Below are 20,446 nucleotides of genomic sequence, written 5' to 3'. Positions count from 1 at the left end.
GGGGCCAGGCCGCCGCAGCCTCTCGGTCCCTGGAGCTCGGCATCGGTGTGGCCCTGGCTTCGGGGAGACGCTGGCTCTGGTGTCCCTGGGTCCCGGGAGGGTGCCTCCCGGCGGCCTCCCTCGCAGAGGCGTCTTAACATGCCTGAGACTTTCTGAGGCCTTGGGCGCGTGCCTTTCCCGGCCCTGGTTCTCGGGCTGCGGTGTGATGACCACGCGGGTGCCGTGGGAGGGCGGCCCTGTGCGCGTGTGTTTCTAGTCACGTGGTCCTCGACCTCAGCGTCACTGATTTCCTGCTAAGCTGTGGAGAATAACGCGTATGGGTGTTGGTTTTGGGGGCTTGAAGACACTTGCTGTGACGCGGGACGTGGATAAAACAGTGGGCGGCTGATGGGGCCGAGGGAGGTGGCGGGCACAGCCCCGCGGCCACCGTCCCCCCCGCAGCCCCCACGGAGACGGCGCGCGGACGCGTCCCGCGCTCTGTGTCCCTCGGCTCCTGGGGAACGTCCACGGGCACCGGTGCGTCCGCTTCTCAGCCTGCGGCTCTCTGTGCGTCTTTCTAGGTCACGTGCTGCTGCTTCAGCCCCTTTAAGGCCTTCCTGCTCTTTGCGGGGACCGTGCACGGCTCGGTGGTCGTGTGGGACCTGAGGGAGGACGCCAGGATCCACTGCTACGTGACGCTGAGCGGGTGCTCCTGGACGTTCAGAACCGCAACCTTTTCTACGGGTCAGTGACGCTGCCCACCAGCCCGGCTTTCCGGAGCAGCCATGGAATCCCCCTGCGTCGTTCACACAGGTCACCCCGAGCACGGCTCTGACCCAGGAGCGAAAGAGGCCTGTGACGGGCGGGACGGACAGCCTTCGTCCGTCCTGTCCTGCTCACGCTGGGGCTCAGGTCCTCTGTGAGATGACGCCCAGTGTCACATCAGCCTGAGGCGTGTGGCTGTGCGTGGTCCTGCGGCTCAGACGCCCCTCGGGAGGCCGAAGGAGAGGAGCGGTGGCCTCTCGGGTCGAAAGGAGCCAGAACCCCTGGACCTGCCAGGAGCCCTAGTTAGAGTCCTGTGACTACTTCATGCCGTGCGGCTGCTGCCACTACCAGCCACAACGGCAACCACAGCCACAGTTACAACCACAGTTACAGCCACAGCCAAACGAGGACAAGCACTGCCCCGCTCTGCCGCGCCCGCGTGTAGGGGCTTGTGTCCTGGGCAGTGCTTTGTGAGCGTGACCTGTGCGGTGCCCACCTCGGCCCACCTCCCAGCGCCCCGAGACGGGAGGCTGGTCCACGGTCACACTGGCCGCGCGGGGCCCCCACTCAGAGCCAGCGGTCTGCCCGCCGTCCGTCCTCCTCCCTGGTCCTGCCCAGGACCCGCACCCCACGCCACCCCCTGCGGCTGGCTGTGCGCCTCCCCTTCTCAGGATCCTCACGGTGGGTTTTATCTGTAGCTTTACTTTCTCAGACGGTGGTGACGGGCCCCTGCGGAGCCCAGACCTTCATGTCTGGCTTCCGTCCCCAAGGGAGACGTGCCCACGGTCACGGCCGCGCGGGGGTCAGAGTCCCTCCTGCTCTGCTGGGCGAGTGTTGGTTTATCCACCCGCCCGTGCCGGTGGGGGGCTCCAGGTTGATTCCCGGTGCTGGCGGTCAGGACTGGATCCCGCGCACGGGTCTCGCCACAGGAGCACGTCCCCACCAGCAGGCTGGCAGCCTTTCTCCCTCTGCCGGGTGTGAGCGTGTGCCACGGTTTTACCTTGTGTGTCCCTGAGGACGCCGGCCGTGGAGCATCTCGGGTTTACTTGCTGTCTGTCTGCAGTGGGCTGTCTGTTTGGGTCTTTCACAGGTTTGTCAGTTGGTTTGTTGCTTCTCGTTGCTGCGCTTTTAGAGTCTTCGTGTGTTCTGGATACAGTCCTGTGTCGGTGTGTCTCCTTCTCTTAACCACGTGCAGGAGCCCCTGAGCTTTCTTTTCCCTGCATATCTGTTTATGTACCGTGAGTACATCCGTGTTTTATACATAAAAGGGCGAGGTTTTTTTTTTTGTCTCCCAACAACAGTTTTGTCCCTTTGGGGGTGAGATTGCGACTGTTGAGGATGTATGAGTTTGCAGGTACCTTGTGGGTCTGACGCTAGTAGAAAAAGGTCTTTGAAGAACATGCATTTCTCGCGTGAAGCCCCAGTTGCCTGATGGATAAGGCCCTGGCCTCCTAAGCCAGGGATTGTGGGTTCGGGTCCCACCTGGGGTGAGATGGCTTAACCAAGAATACGCATTTTCTAACTGCTGTTGATATGACTAGTTATCCTCTGAACTCACCACCATGTTCAGAACACTAAAACTCTTAAGTTTTTAAACTTAATTACTCCATTAAAATCCTTCCTTTGTTTTCTTTGCCATCCAAACATTGTCACTAAAACCTTCAAAGTTTCAGTAACCTCGCATCCAGGGGACAGGGCCTCCTTTAAGTTCATGGAATCTGAAACTCTCTCGCTTATTCTTCATTCCTGAGACCATTTTGTCTTTTTCTTCAGTTTCTTTCCTGAGTTCAATCCTAACTCTCATTTTCTTTCTTGATGTTTTTAAATCCATTTTTGTTCCGGGTTTCTGATTCCAGGTGTTTTTGTTTACTTGCTTAAAATATATTTCCACATGCTTAAAAAACTTTTTTTAATTTTATTATTAATTTTCATTATTTATTTATTTAAAGTAAATTATTTATTTATTGGCTGCGTTAGGTCTTCAGTGCTGCGCAGGCTTTCTCTAGTTGTGGAGAGCGGGGGCTGCTCTTCGTTGTGGTGCGCAGGCTCCTCATTGCCATGGCTTCTCTTGTTGCGGAGCACGGGCTCTAGGCGCGTGGGCTTCAATAGCTGTGGCTCACGGGCCCTGGAGCTCAGGCTCACTAGTTGTGGTGCAAGGGCTTAGTTGTCTGTGGCATGGGAGATCTTCCCGGACCAGGGCTCGAACCTGTGTCCCCTGCATTGGCAGGTGGATTCTTAACCACTGCGCCAGCAGGGACGTCCCTCCAAATGCTTTCTGAAGAGATATGATGTGGTTTGGAGTGTTGGATTTTGGTCTTCTGTTTCATGCTTGTTTTTCGGAGGGAGAATTTTCACGGGTTGAAATGTTTTCATTTGCATTTTTTAATCGCGTTCTTACGGTAGCTTTGTGTGGAGTTTGCTTTTTCCTACTCCTGGACATTCTGTGGGTGGAGATGCCGGGTCGGAGGAGCTCTGTTCTGTTGGGTTGTGAGGTGTCGTTTCTTTAAAGGTGCTGCTCTTGGCTGGGGGGGAGTCGGCAGCTCCGAAGTCTCCTCCCCCCCCACTCCCGGTGCCGCTCTGGCCGTGAGCCTCCCTCTCCTCCCCCAGCTGGGGTGGACCCCCAGTCTCCACCGTGTCTCCATGACCCCCTCTTGCCGTGGAGAGGCCCCCAGCCCCACCGTCCATCCTAGCACCTGCCGTCGTGCAGACGCGGGGCTCGAGGGAGCTCTGCCCGTCGCGCGTGTCGTAGGTGTGGTGACGTCTGTGCTCTCCGCTGCTCAGTGACGCTCAGAGGCGTGGCGCGTGTCCTTTCACGGTGGCCCTTGTGCTTGGGGGGGGCGTGCCGGTCCCTGCACCGTGTTCATTGTGCTCCGCAACTCAGCGCCTGCACGCGGTGCCTGTGCTTTTCGTCCCCAGATGGCGTCCTGACGTCCGTAAACCACTGCAGTCCCCTCCGGGCCGTGGAGCCCATCGCAGGCTCCGTCTGCAGAAGACAGAGCTGTGTGCGTCCACCTTTTTCTACTGAAGAAGGTACGTGAGCTCTCACTCCCGTGAAATCCTGTGCGCACATCGTGAGACGTGCTTTCCCAGTGACGCGCCGGTCCTTCCCTGTCTCCATCTCCGTTAGAGACGGCAGGCCTGTCCTTCCACCTCGCTTCCTTGGACGAGCACGGGGTTCTCAATGTGTGGGTGAGTCGGTCGCGGGGGTGAGCTGGACGTGCGGGCGCGCACCCTGCGGTCTGCGTGGAGGTGGCGGGTCCGTGCTCGGGGTGTCGGGGGCCGGGGGAGAGGCGTGTGGGGCGGGGCGGCCGTGCACTCAGCTACGGGGGGCACCAGGACGAGACGGGCCTGCTGGGAATTCCTGCAGGAACGGGGCAGCGTCAGGGCCGGGGACGTACGGGGCGTCGACCCGTCCCAGAGTGGAGAGAAACAGGTCGAAGAAGGGGAGTTATAGCATTGAAACAGTAGTCTTTTTTCTGGAGCAATTATATTTTTACCGCCTGACGTACCATGTTGCCTTAATTAGAGCTACGCTTTGCTTAGACTGTTTCGTGATTATTAGCCGTACATGGGCTGATACTCACCTTCAGTGCTCTGTTTTAGGTGGTGGTTGAATTACCGAAGGCAGATGTTGCAGGTTCAATAAGTGACTTAGGTAATTATTAATAAAAAACTAATTATACTTAGTGTTTGCTAAAATCATTAAAGATTAAAGATACCAATAATCACTTTGAAGAATCAGTAGTTAGCTGCGTGGAAAATGATGAGACTTGTGTACTTTATAACCTGTCACCTGCTGAACAGGCCCCTGGCGCGCTTCTCACAGGAGGCCCGTGCGTGCTGTCTGCTCTGCGCTCCCCACGGGCGTCCCCACGACCTGGTGTCTGAGGCCTCGGTGTGTGTGACCCCGAGATCTCCGAGGCTGGAGCCTCCGGGGCTGGGGCTGTGCGGCCGACGTTTGCTGTCCTGATGGCCTGCACTTCTCAGCAGCTCCAGCTGCTTATCTAACGACCTTCACCTTGTGCGGGCGGGGGCACCCTGGTAGATCCAGCCAGAAAATAGGACCAGAGCCGCCCTGATTTCTTAAACTGGGGAGGGGCGTCTCCTGCCCGTGGAGCCAGTGCTGCCAGCCTGGTCCTGACACGGGGGCCTTGCCAGGGTCCCTGTGGACCCTCCCGTCCTGGGAGCAGGGCGAGGTGCAGACCTTCCTGAGGGGCCCCTCCTCTCAGCCTCCTCTCCTGCAGCGTCCGCTCCACTCCTGTGAACTGGGCTGTGTGTGGGGAAGGGTCAGGGCTGGAGGGGCTGAGGGGCCTCCCTGCCTCCGTGGGGAATGGAGACCAGCCAGGAGGGCGTTTACAGAAGAGGGTTTCTGTGGGGAATTGGAGGTTTGTGAAATATTGATTTTTTTTTTTTGGCCTAAGTGTTCTTCCCTTTTTAAATCAAATCTAAGAATGTGAAGGCTTTTGGATCATGGCTCCGCTAACCTTCTCCCTGTGCGGCCCGGAGCTGGGGATGCTTCACTCATAGCCTACGGCAGTTGCAGGAGCCTCCCCGCCTTAGGGACGGGACCTTCTTCATCCATCTACATTTTTATATTATTTCCTCACACAGATATGTAAACAATGGAAAATAGTTCCAGGCACGTGTCCCTGGAGCTGGGTTAGCTTGTGTTAAGAGGTGTTTTCTGTCTGCAGGCTTGCTGCCTGGAGGGAGGATCAAGCTGGTGCACAGCGCTGCGATTCGGCTGAGTGACAGGTGGGTCTGTGCCTCACCCCCCCTGCTCACCGCTCCTGTGCCCCGCGGGGGGAGAGTTAGGCAGCGAGGCTCGGCCAGGTGCACGGAAGAATCCCAGCTTCTCACCTGTATGTTTGCTGAATAGTTTATTTGCTACTTAGTTTATTAGTAATGAATCAAAGTAATAAATGCAGTTGCCAGGTATAGAGCTACCATTTTTCTTTGATTAAAATATTTTCTATCTTATGAATTGGTGCTATCTGACTGTATTTCATCCAGTTTTCATATAACCCTGAAGTTAAATAGAGAAGTTTCAGGAACCAGAAACACGGGTGTGCAAGTTTTATTCAGAAATTGTTTTTGTTTTTCACTCAGATAACTTAATATGATGTAAAAACCTTATTAGATGTGTGAATGTTGTTTGTGGTATTTATATATTGCATGTTAATTTATGCCCCGAAGGTGTCTTTTCTTAGCCCTCACGCTGCAGCCAGGACCTCCCTGGAGAGAGTTCTGGTGTTAGCCCGACCCCTCCTCCTCAGAACACCGCTGGCTTGTGTTAACCCGTTCGTATCAGTACTGGCTCGTGGTTGTAAATCACCTGCCATCGACTTCAGTCACGACACGAGTCAGTTATGTCTGAGAAAACTCATCTCACACACTGCAGACCGCACCACGGGCGAGCGCCGACCGCTTACTGAACCTCTGCGAGCTCGTGCTCGGCTCCCTTACGGCCTTGTCGACCGTACCATGTGTGGCATTTATCTTTTAACTATACGTTTCCCCTGTGCTTAACTATACTGTTTTGAGGAAAGTGTCACCGGTAGCTGATGTTGGGTTTTCCCCACAAAACGCCTGGCCGTGCCCCGCCCTGCCCCGGGTCTGGGTGTCACAGCCGTCGTCTAGACTGTTCTGCACACTTGCCGCACGGTGCTTGTTCTACCCGCTGCTTCCTGGGCCTCTTCCCTCAGGGCCTTTAAGTGCAGACAGGTGACCAGTGGCCACTGCAGCCCTCGAGGTCGGCATCAGGCAGGGGGAGGACGGCTTTGTGGGGGACGCGGGGGGGCCTGAGCTGAGATGCAGGCCCACGTGAGCCTCCCTCCCTCGGCCCCGAACGTGGGACGGGCCTTGGTGAGGCGACCCTGAGAGGGGCCCGGTGGCACGTCGTCTCGTCCCCCGGCTCGGCACACACGTGACGTGCCTGTGGGGGGGGTGTGGCGTGTGGGCCCTGAGGAGGGACGGCTGGTGGACGTGGGGTGCGATGGAGTCAGGGAGCCTGCTCCGGGCAGAGGGAGCTCAGAGGTATGAGGGCGCTGACGGTCTCCGGACCTGCCGGGAGGTTTGCTGTGGAGCGAAGGGGAAGAGCTGGTGGCCTGAAGAGTGTCCGCTGCGCTGAAAGTCCAGACAGCTCTCACGGGGGCCACGGGGACTCACTGCAGGATTTTAAGCAGGGAGGGGAGCGTCTTGTTTGCAGTTCAGAACCATGAACTTGGCAACAGTGTCAAGTTGGAACAGCGGATGTGGAGAGACTGTCGTGGGGGTGGGTTGAGATCAGAGTCTGAACCGGGTGACACTCCTGGGGACAGAGGGCTGGGCTCAGTAACGGGTGGGGTTGAGCACACCTGGTGGCCGGCTGCTTCCGGGGACAGAGAGAGGAGAGCCTGTCTCTCGCCCAGATGTCCAGCTCAGCTGGGGGGCACCCTGCAGCTGAGGACCAGGAGGGAGGGAGGAGGGGCCTGGGGTGCCCAGGGTGGAGGTGACCAGGGCAGCAGGCCCCACGGCGGGGGTCTCGGCCGGAGGTGAGGAGAGAGGGGAGAGCCTGAGGGGCCAGGTCCCCGAGCCGGGCCGGGGGCAGCGTGGCAGGAGCAGCCCGGGGCCCTGGCTGCTGCGATACACACTGTACAGGGTAAAAGCCCAGCAGCACACTAAATATAGTCTTTTTTTATTTGCTTTTACTAAATTTATTTATTGGCTGCGTTGGGTCTTCGTTGCTGTGCACGGGCTTTCTCTAATTGTGGCGAGCGGGGGCTACTCTGAGTTGTGGTGTGCGGGCTCCTCATTGCAGTGGCTTCTCTTGTTGTGGAGCATGGGCTCTAGGCGCGTGGGCTTCAGTAGTTGTAGCACATGGGCCAAGTTGTGGCTCGCGGGCTCTAGAGCTTAGGCTCAGTAGTTGTGGTGCACAGGCTTAGTTGCTCCGTGGCATGTGTGATCTTCCTGGCCCAGGGCTCGAACCCGTGTTCCCTGCATTGGCAGGCAGATTCTTAACCTCTGCACCACCAGGGAAGCCCTAAATATAGTCTTTTAAAAAAGAGGGGAAAGTACCAGAACAAGGGTGGAGCTTGAAGTCAGCCTGCAGGCTTTTGGGTGGTGGCGGGGCTGGCAGCTGGGGCCCTAGGGGACCAGGGATGTGTCAGGCCTGCTGGGCAGTGAGCGGGAGCTGACCCCTGCCCAGGACCCTGGGACTCACTGCCCCTCCGGCGGGAGAAACCCAGAAGCCAAGCTCAGCGTGTGGTCAGGGGTCTGCAGCTGAGGAGTAAGCGTGGGGCAGACCAGGGCCCGGGAGCTCCCGTCAGCATGGGGACAGCTGCCTGCAGGCATGCACGTCCACGGCCGGGGTCTCGGGGAGCGTCGCAGACTCTGCAGTGTGAGGGACACCCACCAGCGTACGAGATGGAATTGTGCGATTGGAAAGACATCTCTAGAAATGGGACTGTCGTCTCTGAAATTTAAGCCAATGGGTGAAGAAGTGGATTAGACACTGGAAGAAAGAATGAGTGAGCGGGGGCATGGGCTGAGGGAACTGTCCAGAGTGCGGTAACCCAGAGGAAAAGGGACTGGAAACGTATCCAGTGGCAGACGGCAGGCGACCACATTACGTGTCACCTCTGTCCTGATGGTTTCAGGACTACCATCTGTTCACCTTTGCTGTTTTTTTCCAGCCTTTCCCATGAAGGTTGTGAATTTTGGGCCTCCGCACAAACACTGAACATTAAATTTCTGCCTTCAGATCCTAACCACTTTGTTGTTGGCACAGACATGGTGAGTAATTGTCTGGATTTCGCTCTGTAACTAGAGCGGCTTCGTAAGTATCTTTGTTGGAGAGTAACTTCCTGTTTGCTTTAATCAGAATGTTGTTTAACTCGTTTCAAGAATAGGAGCTTTATCCCCGGGTCCTGACCCCTCCTCCTCTCCCTCCCAGGGCCTCATCAGCCACGGCACCAGACAAGGCGTGAGAGCCGCTCCCAGGTTGTTCTGGCCCCAGCAGCAGGGCATGCGGCCGGTGAAGGTGAATGTGATTGACTTCTCACCGTTTGGAGAACCCGTGTTCCTGGTAAGAAAGTCTGTCTTTTAAGCACTGAGGCTTTGGCAGCGTGTGCCAGGATCTTCGGCCCCTGGGTCTGTACACGTCGGGCTCCTGGTTTCCTGAAGTCCCGTCTGTGTGGTCAGCACAGCTCATCCCATGAGGCTGTTGTGTGGATCTTCTTCAGGTGTTTTATTCGCACGTAATTTTCGGCTTGTAGGAAAGTTGCAGGGCCAGCACAGAGCATCCCACCAGCCCCGAGCGTGCCGTGACACGCTTGCTGTGGCCAGGACGCTCCAGCCCAGGGACCGGGCGTTGGTCTCCTGCAGCCACAGGCCGGTCCGGCGAGTCCTGCTCTCTAAGGTCTGAGCCCCCACGGCTGTCCCGACAGGGCCCTTTGTGAGCAGCGCTGTGGCCCAGGCCACGCGTCCCGTCCCGTCCCGTCACTGTGGCTCGGCCCTGCCTCACCGGGGACCGGCCTCAGCCTCTCACCAAGGGCCTGGACGCCCCCAGCTGAGCCTGGGGCCATCTCGTCACGATCCGCTGCAGGCCTGGCCCTGACTGCGGGCCCCGTCCTGTCTGGTCAGCCGGGGCCTTGGGAGGCGCACGGCCACTGAGTCCCTGCTGCTGCTCCTTGTGTGCGCGTCTGCCGCCGCGCGGCTCTGTCGCCCTGTGTTACATCCACGTGAGCCGTCGCGGGTCAGAAGGCGTCCTCTCCTCCTTCGTGTGTATTTCTTGTCTAAATGTGGACACGAGGCTTTTCACAGTCCTCAGCAGGTCGCAGAGTCACTGCCTGCATTTCCTCTGCTGCTCAGATGGTCCGCCCGGGGCGAGGGGTCCCTGGAAGTGGTTCTGACATTGTTCCGTGAGCCCCTCCCTGCTTTCTGGTACAGGGACCCTCGCGATCAGCCATTTCTCTGAGTCCTGGCTCCTGTTGGGAGAAAAGTACCTGGAAACCAAGGCCCAGGCAGTCAGAAGTGCTTGTGTTCAGGGCATGACGTCGAGGTCTCCTCTTATCTCCGTCTGCTAAGCACTTGCCCGGTGCCACCCCCACGTCCCAGTCCCGGGCTGGCCCAGGGTCCCCTCTGCCCTCCTGCCAGTGGAACCTGGCTCTGTTATCCACCTGTCTGTTTTTTTCTTTAGAACCTTTCATGACTGCTAACTCTTGCCTCTGCTTTTTTCGAAAGATTAAATACATGAAGAATTAAATATGTTGAGTGAAAAGGAATTGTTTCCTTTTCCTAAGCTAAAAATTTAGTCTTTTGCTAGGGCAGCTAAGTTTTTATGTTGTGGAAATTTCAATCCAAAAGGAATGTAAAATCATAGTATTGGTGCAAAGGTGTGATTTTTAAAAAAAGTTATCAGTCTTGCCAGTCTTAATATCATATGCTTGAATCAGCAGTGTTCAGCTTTGTTAAAAATAAATAGCTATTTATATATTCACCGAATTCATTGATTATTAGCCCTTTTGGGGAGAGGAAGTGGGTACAAAGTGCATCAGAATCTCCAAACACGCACCTTTGTAATTTGTGAGGATACGATTTAATATTATGATTTTATGTTTAGAAAACAAAAAATAAACCAAATGTTTTGGCTGTACACCAAAGAAAGCTAATGTTCTGAGAATTTTCCTTGGCTGCTGAGCTTGAGTGAAAAAGAGAGAAGAAGTGTGATGCGTTTCCCCCCTCCCCCAGGCCGGCTGCTCTGACGGGAGCATCAGGCTGCACCAGCTGACGGCCGAGCGCCCGCTCCTGCAGTGGGACCGCAGCACCTGTGGCCGCGCCATCACAGGCCTGCAGTGGTCCTCGACGAGGCCGGCTGTGTTCCTGGTCCAGGACGACACGTCCTGTGTATATGTCTGGGACCTCCTGGAGAGCGATTTGGGTCCTGTCGCCAAACAGCCCGTCTCTCCAGACAGGTATGTCTGATGAAGCTCAGGATGAGCCCTCACAGTGATTTTTTTGTTTCTAGTTAGTGAGTTTATTTTTCACATTTCACAGGGGTATGGGTTAGCAAATCTGAAACGACGTTACATGTACTGGAGAACTGAGCAGATAAGTAAATATATTGTGGATAATAAGAATTAGGTTTCTCAGTGATGGAGAAAGAAGTTATAAACAAAAAAAAAAAGAGGAAAGCGAAAATAAACCCTGTGATGTTGGATGCCCAGAGGTATCAGTAAGAACTCATGGTTTTTAAGAGGTGGATGATGGATGGATGGGATGGAATGATGGATGGTGGATGATGGATGGATGGATGGATGGATGGATGGATGGATGGATGGATGGATGGATGGATGGATGGATGGATGGATGGATGGTGGATGATGGGTGGATGGATGCAGTGATGGATGGTGGATGGTGGAATGATGGATGCAGTGATGGATGGGCAGACAAACAGATATAGACATTGATACAGACCACAGTGATTTTTTTGTAGAAGCATCACTGATGCTCTTTCTTACTAGATTTATGTATAAGGCCACCCACACTTTAAAGAATGGTTATTTATATTTAAATTTAAGTATTAGTTTTATATGTATATATTTAAGAGCTTAAAAACCACTTTAAAGTGTGTTTATTTCATATTTAGTCCAGAATAGTCTAAGGATCAAAGAATTGTATTATCTATTGTTTATTTATTTATATTGAAGTATAATTGATGTAAAACATATTGATTTTAGGTGTACAACATAATGATTCAAATTCTGTATATATTATCAAGTGATTGCATGTATCACCTTACATAGTTCCAGAATTTTTTTTCTCGTCATGAAAACTTTTAATATTTACTCTCTTAGCAACTTTCAAGTATGCAGTACAGAATAACATATTCTTTATCCACTCATCCGCTGACGGACACTTGGGTTGTTTCCATGTCTTGGCTGTTGTGAATCATGCTGCAGTGGACGGGGGGCTACAGATACCTCTTCGAGATAGTGACTTCGTTTTCTTTGGATAAATACCCAGGAGTGGAATTGCTGGGTTGTATGGTAGTTCTATTTTTAGTTTTTTAAGGAACCTCCATACTGTTTTCCATTGTGTCTGCACCAATTTACATTCCCACCAGCAGTGCACGAGGGCTCCTTTTTATCCACATCCTCGCCAACACTTGTTATTTCTTCCTTTTTGCTGATGGCCATTCTGACCGGTGTGAGGTGACCTCTCACTGTGGTTTTGATCTGCATTCCACCGGCCGTTAGTGATGTTGAGCAGCTTTTCACGTGTCAGCCATCTGTGTGTCTTCTGTGGGAAAATTTCTGTTTAGATCTGTCCATTTTCTAATTGAATTGCTTGTTTTTTTGCTGTTGAGTTGTATGAGATCTTTATGTGTTTTGGGTGTTAACCCCTTAACAGATACATGATTGGCAAATACTTTCTCCCATTCTGCAGGTGCCCTTTCATTTTGTTTCTGCAGAAGCTTCTTAGTAATCCCACCTGCTTGCTTCTGTTGCCTTTGCTTTTGGAGTCAGATCCAAAGAATCATGCAGACTTACCCGCCATGTGCTCAGCGTTTCTCTTCCTCCTCCTCCCCCCAGGAAGGTGGGTGATTGGGCGACTCAGGATCACAGGCGTGTGCGTCTCGATTTCAGGCTGGTGGCCATGACTGTCGTGGGGGAAGCAGAGAAGACCCGCAGTAGCTTCCTGGCCCTGGTGCTGGCCAGAGCGTCGGGCGGCGTGGACGTCCAGTACCTGCGGCAGCAGTGGACGGCCTCAGCAGGCGACGAGCTGCGGAGGCTGCAGCTGCTGCTACAGGAAGCCGCGTAGGTGGCGGGATCCCACGAGGAAGCTGTGCGGTGACCCTGACGTGACAGCTGATGTGTGTACGTTCGTGTAGATAGAGGGTGTGTCTGTACAGAATTCATTTTTCAAGAATGTCGCTTCAGGACGCTGTAAATAAATTACTATTTTTGAATGGAAACAGCAGACATTTTAGTGTATACTGAACTTCAGAGGGAACAGAGAGCCATGTAGGATGCTCTTTTCCAAGAATATTTCTACTGATTTTCAGAGCAGCTTTAAAATATTGTAACACTTATTACTAGATTTTTAAAACAATCCAAATAAAAATGTATTTTATAAACAGTTTTCTTAGTCATGCATAAAATGACATATTAAAGGTTTCAATTAAAGGACGGGCTCCACTGGGATGACCTCCCACCTCTGTTTCCTTAATGCTTTCTTGGGCTTCCTCTGCTGGCAGTGTTGGGATGTCTGTTCAGACACATTTGCGTTATGCTTTATTATTAAAAATGAGCTTTGTGTAAAGATGATAAAATACATAAATTCTCTTAGTTGTACAGTTATCGTAGGGCAGGAGAATTCTGGGGTGATGGCCTTTGTCCACACCCAGTGTCACTGACAGGTGGTAGGTGAGCGGTCAGTGGGGGGTGGGTTTGCTCTCTGGGCCACGTGTGGCTGCTGCTTCACCAGCGATGGGAAGGTTTCACCCTGGAACTGGGACCAGGCAGAGAAGGGTCAGCCTCCTGGGGCCGGCGCACCCTCAGTGGGCCAGCCCCTGGCGCGGTGAGTTTCTCATCAATCGCAAAGCTTCCCATTGTCCTCTTAGGGTGCTGCACCCTGCCTACACCCGCCGGCGTGGACCGCTTCCTCGCAGAGGCCGCCCCCGGTCACTTCACGTGAAGTCGCCCTCGAGCGAGGGCTGCTCCTTAAGTGCCATCCTTGGCACATCTCAGCGCACTTGCCAGTGAGCTCGGTGGCTGGGGGGTGGGGGGCATGTTCGTCTAACTCAGCCTGGTGCTTAGTGAGTCTCTCCTGGATGAGCCTTTGTCAGCACTGCTGCTTCAGGGAGAATACGGGACTTTGAAAGTGTTTGGCCCTCCGTGCATCTTTTTGTTTTGGTTAATGGACTAAAGTACCTGAACACAATTTGGTTTTTATATCTAACTATTTGTGATCGTGTGTTGCTTTTTTAATTTTCTGTTTTTTACATTTAACAGAGATTTGAGGAAAAATAATCAAAACACAGGAAATAATCATACGTCGTCATTTTTAAAGGGCGTGCAGGTGAGCGAGCGCACAGCCCTGCCTGGTCTCCTATCTCCCTCTGTCTACAGCGCAAGGGAGACAGCCCTAGGGCAGGACCCCCCCTCAGAGAGGAGGCCTCCGTGCCCAGGACGGGGCAGCCGTCCCCTCCCCTAGAGCAGCAGAGACAGGGCTGTCTGTCGGCAAAGGCTGCCCCTTTCCTGGGGGAGCGTGGACTCTGCCCTCCCACCTTCAGCATCTTACCTTCCCGTCTAAGCTTGTTCAGTTCTGTGTGAACGTACCTGGGAGGTGCACAGCGCTGTCCCCTGTTAGGCTGTGAATCCCTTGTGGGTGGAGAGCGCTCACTCCGCACGCGTCCGCTCCCGCTCACCCTACATTGTAAATCCTCGAGCCCCGTGTGTGGAATTATTGAAGGCCGTCTGGTTTACTTAAAAAGCGTTCCATGTCGCTCTGCGCCATCTGGAGAAGGGACTCGGTCTGATTTCCGAGCATCCTGCCTCTGCAGGCTCCGCCGCTGCGCGCCCGCCGCGTCTCCCGGTCCCGGTCCCCTCGCGGTCCCGGTCCCCTCGCGGTCCCCGCCCGCCTTGCGCCCCTCCGTCCCCAGCGCCGCGGGGCTGCCCGGGCCCCTCCGAGGCCCAGCCCCCGGGGCAGGGGGCCCTGACCACCCACCTCCCGCTGCCCGGAGCCCGCAGCCCGCAGCCCGCAGCCCGGTGTCCGGCCCCGCGGGTGCGGGGGCTGGTGTCGGGGTCCGGGCCGTCCCCTGGGCAGCGTCTGGCGGGTGACCTCCGCGGGAGCCCCCCGCGGCGGCCCCGGCTTCCTCGCGGGGCCCGTCCGGGGGCCCGTCCGCCCGCTGCGGGCTCCGTCCTCGGGACGCGCGGCCGCACCGCCGAGGCCTTCGCTCCTTCCGCGCGACGGGTCCCGGGAGCAGCAGGCGGGAGGCTGGCGTGGGGTCGCGGCGTGTCGTGTCGCGTCGGTCCCCGGGGAGCCGGCCCGCCCGCGCCTCCCCGGCCGCCCGCGCCAGCGGCCCCGCGGGCCCCACGGCGGGTCCGCAGCCGCCGCCGGGCCGGGCCGAGCCGGGCGGGCCGAGCCTCTCAGCCCCGCGGGGCTGCGTCACGCGCGTGCGGTGGCCGGAACAGAACTCGCTCAGACGCGATGCGATCGTCTTAACGTTGTCAAGCGGGGCCTCACCGGCCCTTGCTCACAGCTTTACTTGGATAAAGATGGAACCTATCGTGCGTCAGGGACGTGTAAAGAGCTGGAGACACACACACACGTCCCTTTAAAATTAGGTTTATTTCTGAAATTATGAAAAGTACTATGTACATATTGAAGATAGTTGAGAACTGTATTGCAAATATAAATAAGAAAAAGATCATTGTACTTGGACCACCCAGAGGGAAACACTCTTTCGTATTATCGCATTTATTTCCGGTGTCTTTTTTTTTTTTCCCACTTTTTAAACAGCTTTATTGAGATACAATTCACATTCCATACATTTCACCCATTTAAACGGTGTAATTCAATGGCTTTGCGTATTAAAACCGGTGTTAAGCAACCGCTACCATCGTCCAGTTTTAGAACATTTTATGTCTGCGAAAAGGAGTCTCGTGTCCTGCAGTCGCTCCCCAGGCCTCCCCGTCCCGCCGGCCCCGGGGCAGCACGCATCTACGTTACGTCTCTACAGACTTGTCTCTTCTGGACGTTTTCTGTAAATAGAACCATGTGTGGTCTTTTATGACCGGCTTCTTCCACTTACATGACAATGTCTGCAAGACTCATCCGGGTATCAGTACTTCCTTTTTATTCCAGGGCATGGATCCCCACATCTTGTGTCTTCATCCTCTGGACGTTTGAATGATTTCCACTTTGGGGCTATTATGCGTCTAGGAATACATGTGTACTGCTTTCGTGTGGACACGTGTTCATTTCAGTTGGGTACACACCTCGGAGTGGAATCCTCGCCAGCACGTACCACCTGACGTCCTGAATCAGCCATGCCAGTGTGTACGCAGTGGTGCCTCACCGTGGCAGTGCGCACGCAGTGGTGCCTCACCTTGGCAGTGCGCACGCAGTGGTGCCTCACCATGGCAGTGTGCACGCAGTGGTGTCTCACCGTGGCAGTGTGCACGCAGTGGTGTCTCACTGTGGTTTTGATTTGCATTTCCCTAAAGACCAGTGATGCTGAGTGTCTTTTCACGTGCTTATTGGCCATTTGCATATCCTCTTTAGGGAAAAGTTTATTCAGATCATTTTCCCATTTTTAAATTGGGCTATCTTTTAATTGTTGAGTAGTGTTTTTCATATATTTTAGATATGCCTCTTATCACGTATATGATTTACGCATATTTTCTCTCATTCTGTGGGCTGTCTTTTCACTTTCTTGATGGTTTACTTTGTAGCACAAGTTTCTAATCTTGATGAAATCCATCTTTTTTTTCTTTTGTTGCTTGTGCTTTTGGTGTCATGTGCAAGAGGCTTTGCCTAACAGGAAACTGCAAAGACTTACTGCCATGTTTTTTAAGCATATTCTAGTTTTAGCTCTTAAATTTAGCTCCGTGATCCATTTTGGGTTAATTTTTGTACATGGCGTGTGGTAGGGGCCCAATGTCATTCTTTTGCATATGGCTATACCGTTGTCTTTTTAATGGGATATATACACACATATATGCAGTCAGGATGCGTACAGTAAATCCGTTCATGGCATGAAAATTCAACTCCCTGTTCCTTTTCTTTGTTGCTGTTCAAGATGCACCTGGTCCATCCTTGGTGAAGGTTATCGCTCTTCAGTAGCCCCCAGCATGGCCTAACCTCTTCTGCAAGACCTCGAGAGAGCGCCTGCCTTCTCATATCTTTAGACAGCCTCCTCTCTCCTCAAGAGAAAGTAATAGCTCTTGTTGCTACACCAAGGTCTCCATTCTAGTGGGACATTCAGTTCTTCTAGATTGGTATTTTTGGGTGATTTTAGGAGGTAGAGGTGAGGATGGAAGTAAGATTTGAAGACATTTCTAAAGGATCCTGGGATTTCAAATATATATCACAAAGAGGCATATTGAAATGTTACTTCTCTTACTTTCTTAAGAAAAAGAGCATCAAATAATGCTAGAGGCAGTGTTGTCTTAGTGAAGCATAATTTTTCTTGAATAAAATCACCCGACATACACGTTCCATAACGCTCACCCCACTGTTTATGAAGCACACTCCTGGCCGTTCTCTGCGGTGTCTGCCCTTTGAGCTGTTTTCCAGAGCTGCTGATGGTTTGCACAGATCTGTTTGTTCTGATCCAGGCTGTGCTTTGCTGTCCGGTTGGCCCTGTACTAAGATTTCAGTCTGCAGCCAAAACAGAGCCTCTATCAACCTGCTAATCAGTCCAGATGCGCGAAAACGTTCCCTCAGTTCTCACAGGAGCATGTATGCCGTCTATACTGGTGGGGTATGCCCTACAATCCACTTCTGTTCAGGAGCGTGTGTACCATCTACAGGTGAGGTCACCTGTTGGCATGTTCCTGGGGTCCTTCCTGGTGACTAGGTTCTTTGTGAATCTCCTTTCCCCTTGAGACCCTGTTTGCTTATTGGCTTCAGTGTCGACGCCAGTGTCCCCCCAAGTCCTGTGTCTGAGCCTGTGCTGCTGGCTGTGGTCTGAGCACCGCTGACCTCTGGAACACGTCTGCCTCTCCCGGACGTGGCTGTTTGTCCTACATTTGTCATCTCTGGTCTATATTAATCCACTCAATTGAGTTTTTTGCTATCTTCTTTAAATCTAAGAAATCTATGCTTCTGTAAAACAGCAATCCCAAATTCATATCATTCAAACTTTTTTTACAGTTTTGGGGAGAACTTCCTCCTGTGATTCCGTTTCCCAAGGTGCCGCCTGCGGTTGAAGCTCCGAGCGCGGAGGGCCCTGCCGGTGTGGGCGTGACTGCTGCAGGGCCGGCTCGGCTCTCCCGGATCCCGATCTCGGCCAGCGCAGGCACCACCAGCGCGTCTCTCCCACGGACCGGCGGTCACCAGCCCTTCTTCCTCGAACCGATGCGACTGACCCAGAGGGTGACAGCCGGGGCCCCTCTGCGCCCCCGGCTGTTCCCGCCAGGCTCGAGCCACACAGAGTCACCTGAGACTGCACACACCGGCAGCGGAGCCAGTCACCACCACAGCCCGGGGCACTGTTGCCACATCCCCTCCTCCCCGCAGCGAGCGGTTCACACTAACCTCATCCCGGGGGAGAGCAGACACCACCGGATACACGTTTTGAACATTGTCCGAACGTGGCAGCTCAGATGCGGGGGACACCTCCCTGCCCCCAGTCTTCCAGGAAGACGGGCCCGGACCCCTGCTCCGTGCTTGGCCCCTTCGCCCCCGTTTCTGTGTCCCTGGGGCCCCTCTGTCTGCTGCGGAAGGGCCCGCGTTCGCCCCGTGTCGGCTGGGCTGGGACACCTGGCTCCGCCGCACCTGCCTCCGCGTTCACCCTGTGGGGCAGTGAGTGACTTAATGAGCACAGGCCCCCGAAGGTGTGGGGGCCCCTGGGAGGGGCAGACGGCCGTCCCCGAGCCCCTCTCCTCTGCCTCCCAGCCCCCGTTTGCCACGTGACCTCTCAGAGGCGGGCCCGGGCAGCCCTGAGCTCTCTCTCGCGAAGAGGAGTTCCGAGTCGTCCCTGGAAGCGCTCTTTCCTGGGCTCACGCACCTCGGCCCCGAGTCCCCGGGCCTCCCTCGGCTGGTCTCGCCCGGAGGTCTCGGCCTCCTCGGCACCCGCACGACGGAGAGGGAGAGGCTGCCTGGCGCGGGCGTCCCCGCCGCCCGGGGCTCTGTCCTGCGGGTGCACGAGCGCCGCAGCCGAGCTGGCGGAGGGTCAGACAGCTGTCGTCGGGCGAGGCGTGCTTCTCTTGCTACCTGAACCAGCACTGCTCCCTTTGAAAATTTTGCGACGTATTCTGAGATATCGGGAACATTTTCTTCTCTTCAATTTGATTGTGGCAGAAGACAGCAGTCCGCTGTGTACCCACTAACGTTTTATTCTAATGCACCAGACTGAAGATGTTTTGAAGTCACTTAAAGGCATGATTAAGGACTGCAACACGTTACAGGGACGCTGTGTGTGGTGCGAGAGGTGCAGAGCGGAAGCCCCACAGGCCGCGGGGCTGGCGCGAGGAGTGTGAGCGGCACCCGGCTGGGCTTCTGTCAGCACTGGTCACGAGACGCATCTTGACGGAAGAAGCGTCAGCGCAGAGCAAACGCTGCGGCTCAGAAGCACGTCTGTGCGGGTCCCGCCTGAGGACGCGGCCTGGCCTCAGCTTACCGCGTGCCGACGGGAGGCCCAACGCGTCGTCATTCTTCCCTCCTCCCCGGGGCTCCTTCCGGGTCAGAGTCCTGCTCTTGCCTTGGGGGGCCGCTGGTGTCCGGGGGGAAAGGCCTGGGCTGCTGCCGGGAGCCCCCGGTGCCTGCCCAGACGTCACCGCCCGGCTGGTCCTGCTCCCGTCAGCTCCTTGGCGTCACGGGTCTAGAAAGCTCAGAATACTCTGGGGTGGGAAACACGTGTGTGTCTAAATCCCATCCCCCAAAACCTGTACCGTAACGACGTCCAGCCCCAAAGGCCTCCCCGCCCCTGGTAAAAGTGTTTACACATAAAATTCTTCCCACAGCTCTTGCCACACCAAGGGCGACCCGTCCCTTCCTCTGGGCTTGCGCTGGTCATCGGAGCCTTTCCTGCTGGATCCTGGGGGCCCGGCCTGCAGGGAGCCTCCCCGGCCATAGTGCAGACGATCCCAGCTCTCTCCTGACTCCAAAAGCCTGTGGTTTACGACTGTTCAGACCACTCACAAGACCAACGTCCCGTGGGCCCAGGAGAAGCCAGTCCGAGTGCTGTGTGACACCTTGGAGGGCCTGAGGGAGATGCACCGAAAGATGACGTAAGCCTCCTCCGGGGGAGACCCCGGCCGGGTCCTCCGTGTGAGCTGGGTCTGTGTGTCCCCAGAGCACAGCCCACCGCGCAGAGGCTGGAGGCCCTCGCTGACGGGCCCGGGCCCAGCAAGCCGAGAGCCAGGCCTCTCCCGGGACGAACACGGCGCCCTGGGGCCACAAGGGGCCTCTCACTGGGCCTTCAGACGGGTGGCGCCTCTTACCTTCCCGTTTCCTAAAGGAGGGGCCCCAGAGAGCTCACCCCCAGCTGCCTCAATGGAGGCAAACGAGACGCACGCACGGGGGAGCGCACAGGTGCCTCTCGGCCCGTCTGCCCCGTGGGGGCGGCTGCGGTTCCCTGGGGGGCAGCTCTGCACCTGCCGAGCGAGCGGTCCCTCCCGACACTCTAGGGCTGGCCACTGCCCCCAGCTTTGTCTCAATAACGGAGATGGGCCTGGAGGCCCCAGATTCGGCAGTTTCATGAACCCCCTGAAGAGGGCCCCCGAGGAGAAGCAAAACTTAGAGAGAGGAGCTGCCAGCTTGGGACCAGCAGGCTCTTTCCCGAACCCCGCAGGCGGGACCTTTTCTGTTTAGAGTGCTTCTAATTCATGCGCAAAGCAGCGCTGAACTACCTGCAGGTTTTTTAGGGTAGAACCTCCGCGAAGACCTCTCCCAGTGGTGGTCCTTCGAGTTTGGCACGTTTGAGGGTGGGAAGAGGGTGACGAGGGTGTGTGAAATCCCGTCCTTCCCGCCGTCCGCGCAGCAGCGACGG

General features: G+C 55.2%; 1 protein-coding gene across 6 annotated transcripts in view; it reads left to right on the top strand.

Annotated features, from left to right (window-relative positions):
* DYNC2I1 (dynein 2 intermediate chain 1) overlaps positions 1-12,883 on the top strand; it is a 40,406-nt gene extending 27,523 nt beyond the window's left edge. For 2 of the 6 annotated variants that reach the window (XM_057731453.1, XM_057731452.1), the window contains exons 18-26: positions 561-723; positions 3,661-3,774; positions 3,872-3,933; positions 4,348-4,399; positions 5,439-5,499; positions 8,418-8,517; positions 8,678-8,809; positions 10,474-10,697; positions 12,318-12,883. In XM_057731453.1, coding sequence (XP_057587436.1) covers positions 561-723; positions 3,661-3,774; positions 3,872-3,933; positions 4,348-4,399; positions 5,439-5,499; positions 8,418-8,517; positions 8,678-8,809; positions 10,474-10,697; positions 12,318-12,546 — 1,137 coding nt within the window. In that variant the 3' untranslated portion in view covers positions 12,547-12,883. The remainder of the gene's footprint in view (positions 1-560; positions 724-3,660; positions 3,775-3,871; positions 3,934-4,347; positions 4,400-5,438; positions 5,500-8,417; positions 8,518-8,677; positions 8,810-10,473; positions 10,698-12,317) is intronic. The other 4 variants (XM_057731454.1, XM_057731455.1, XM_057731456.1 and 1 more) reach the window with 4 other exon arrangements.
* Positions 12,884-20,446: the final 7,563 nt, after the last annotated feature.

This window comes from Hippopotamus amphibius, chromosome 4 (assembly GCF_030028045.1).
Source record: "Hippopotamus amphibius kiboko isolate mHipAmp2 chromosome 4, mHipAmp2.hap2, whole genome shotgun sequence".
Classification (NCBI taxonomy): Eukaryota; Metazoa; Chordata; class Mammalia; order Artiodactyla; family Hippopotamidae; genus Hippopotamus; species Hippopotamus amphibius.
Note: the sequence above shows the minus strand (reverse complement) of the source record. Positions and strands in the feature narration are given on the sequence as shown.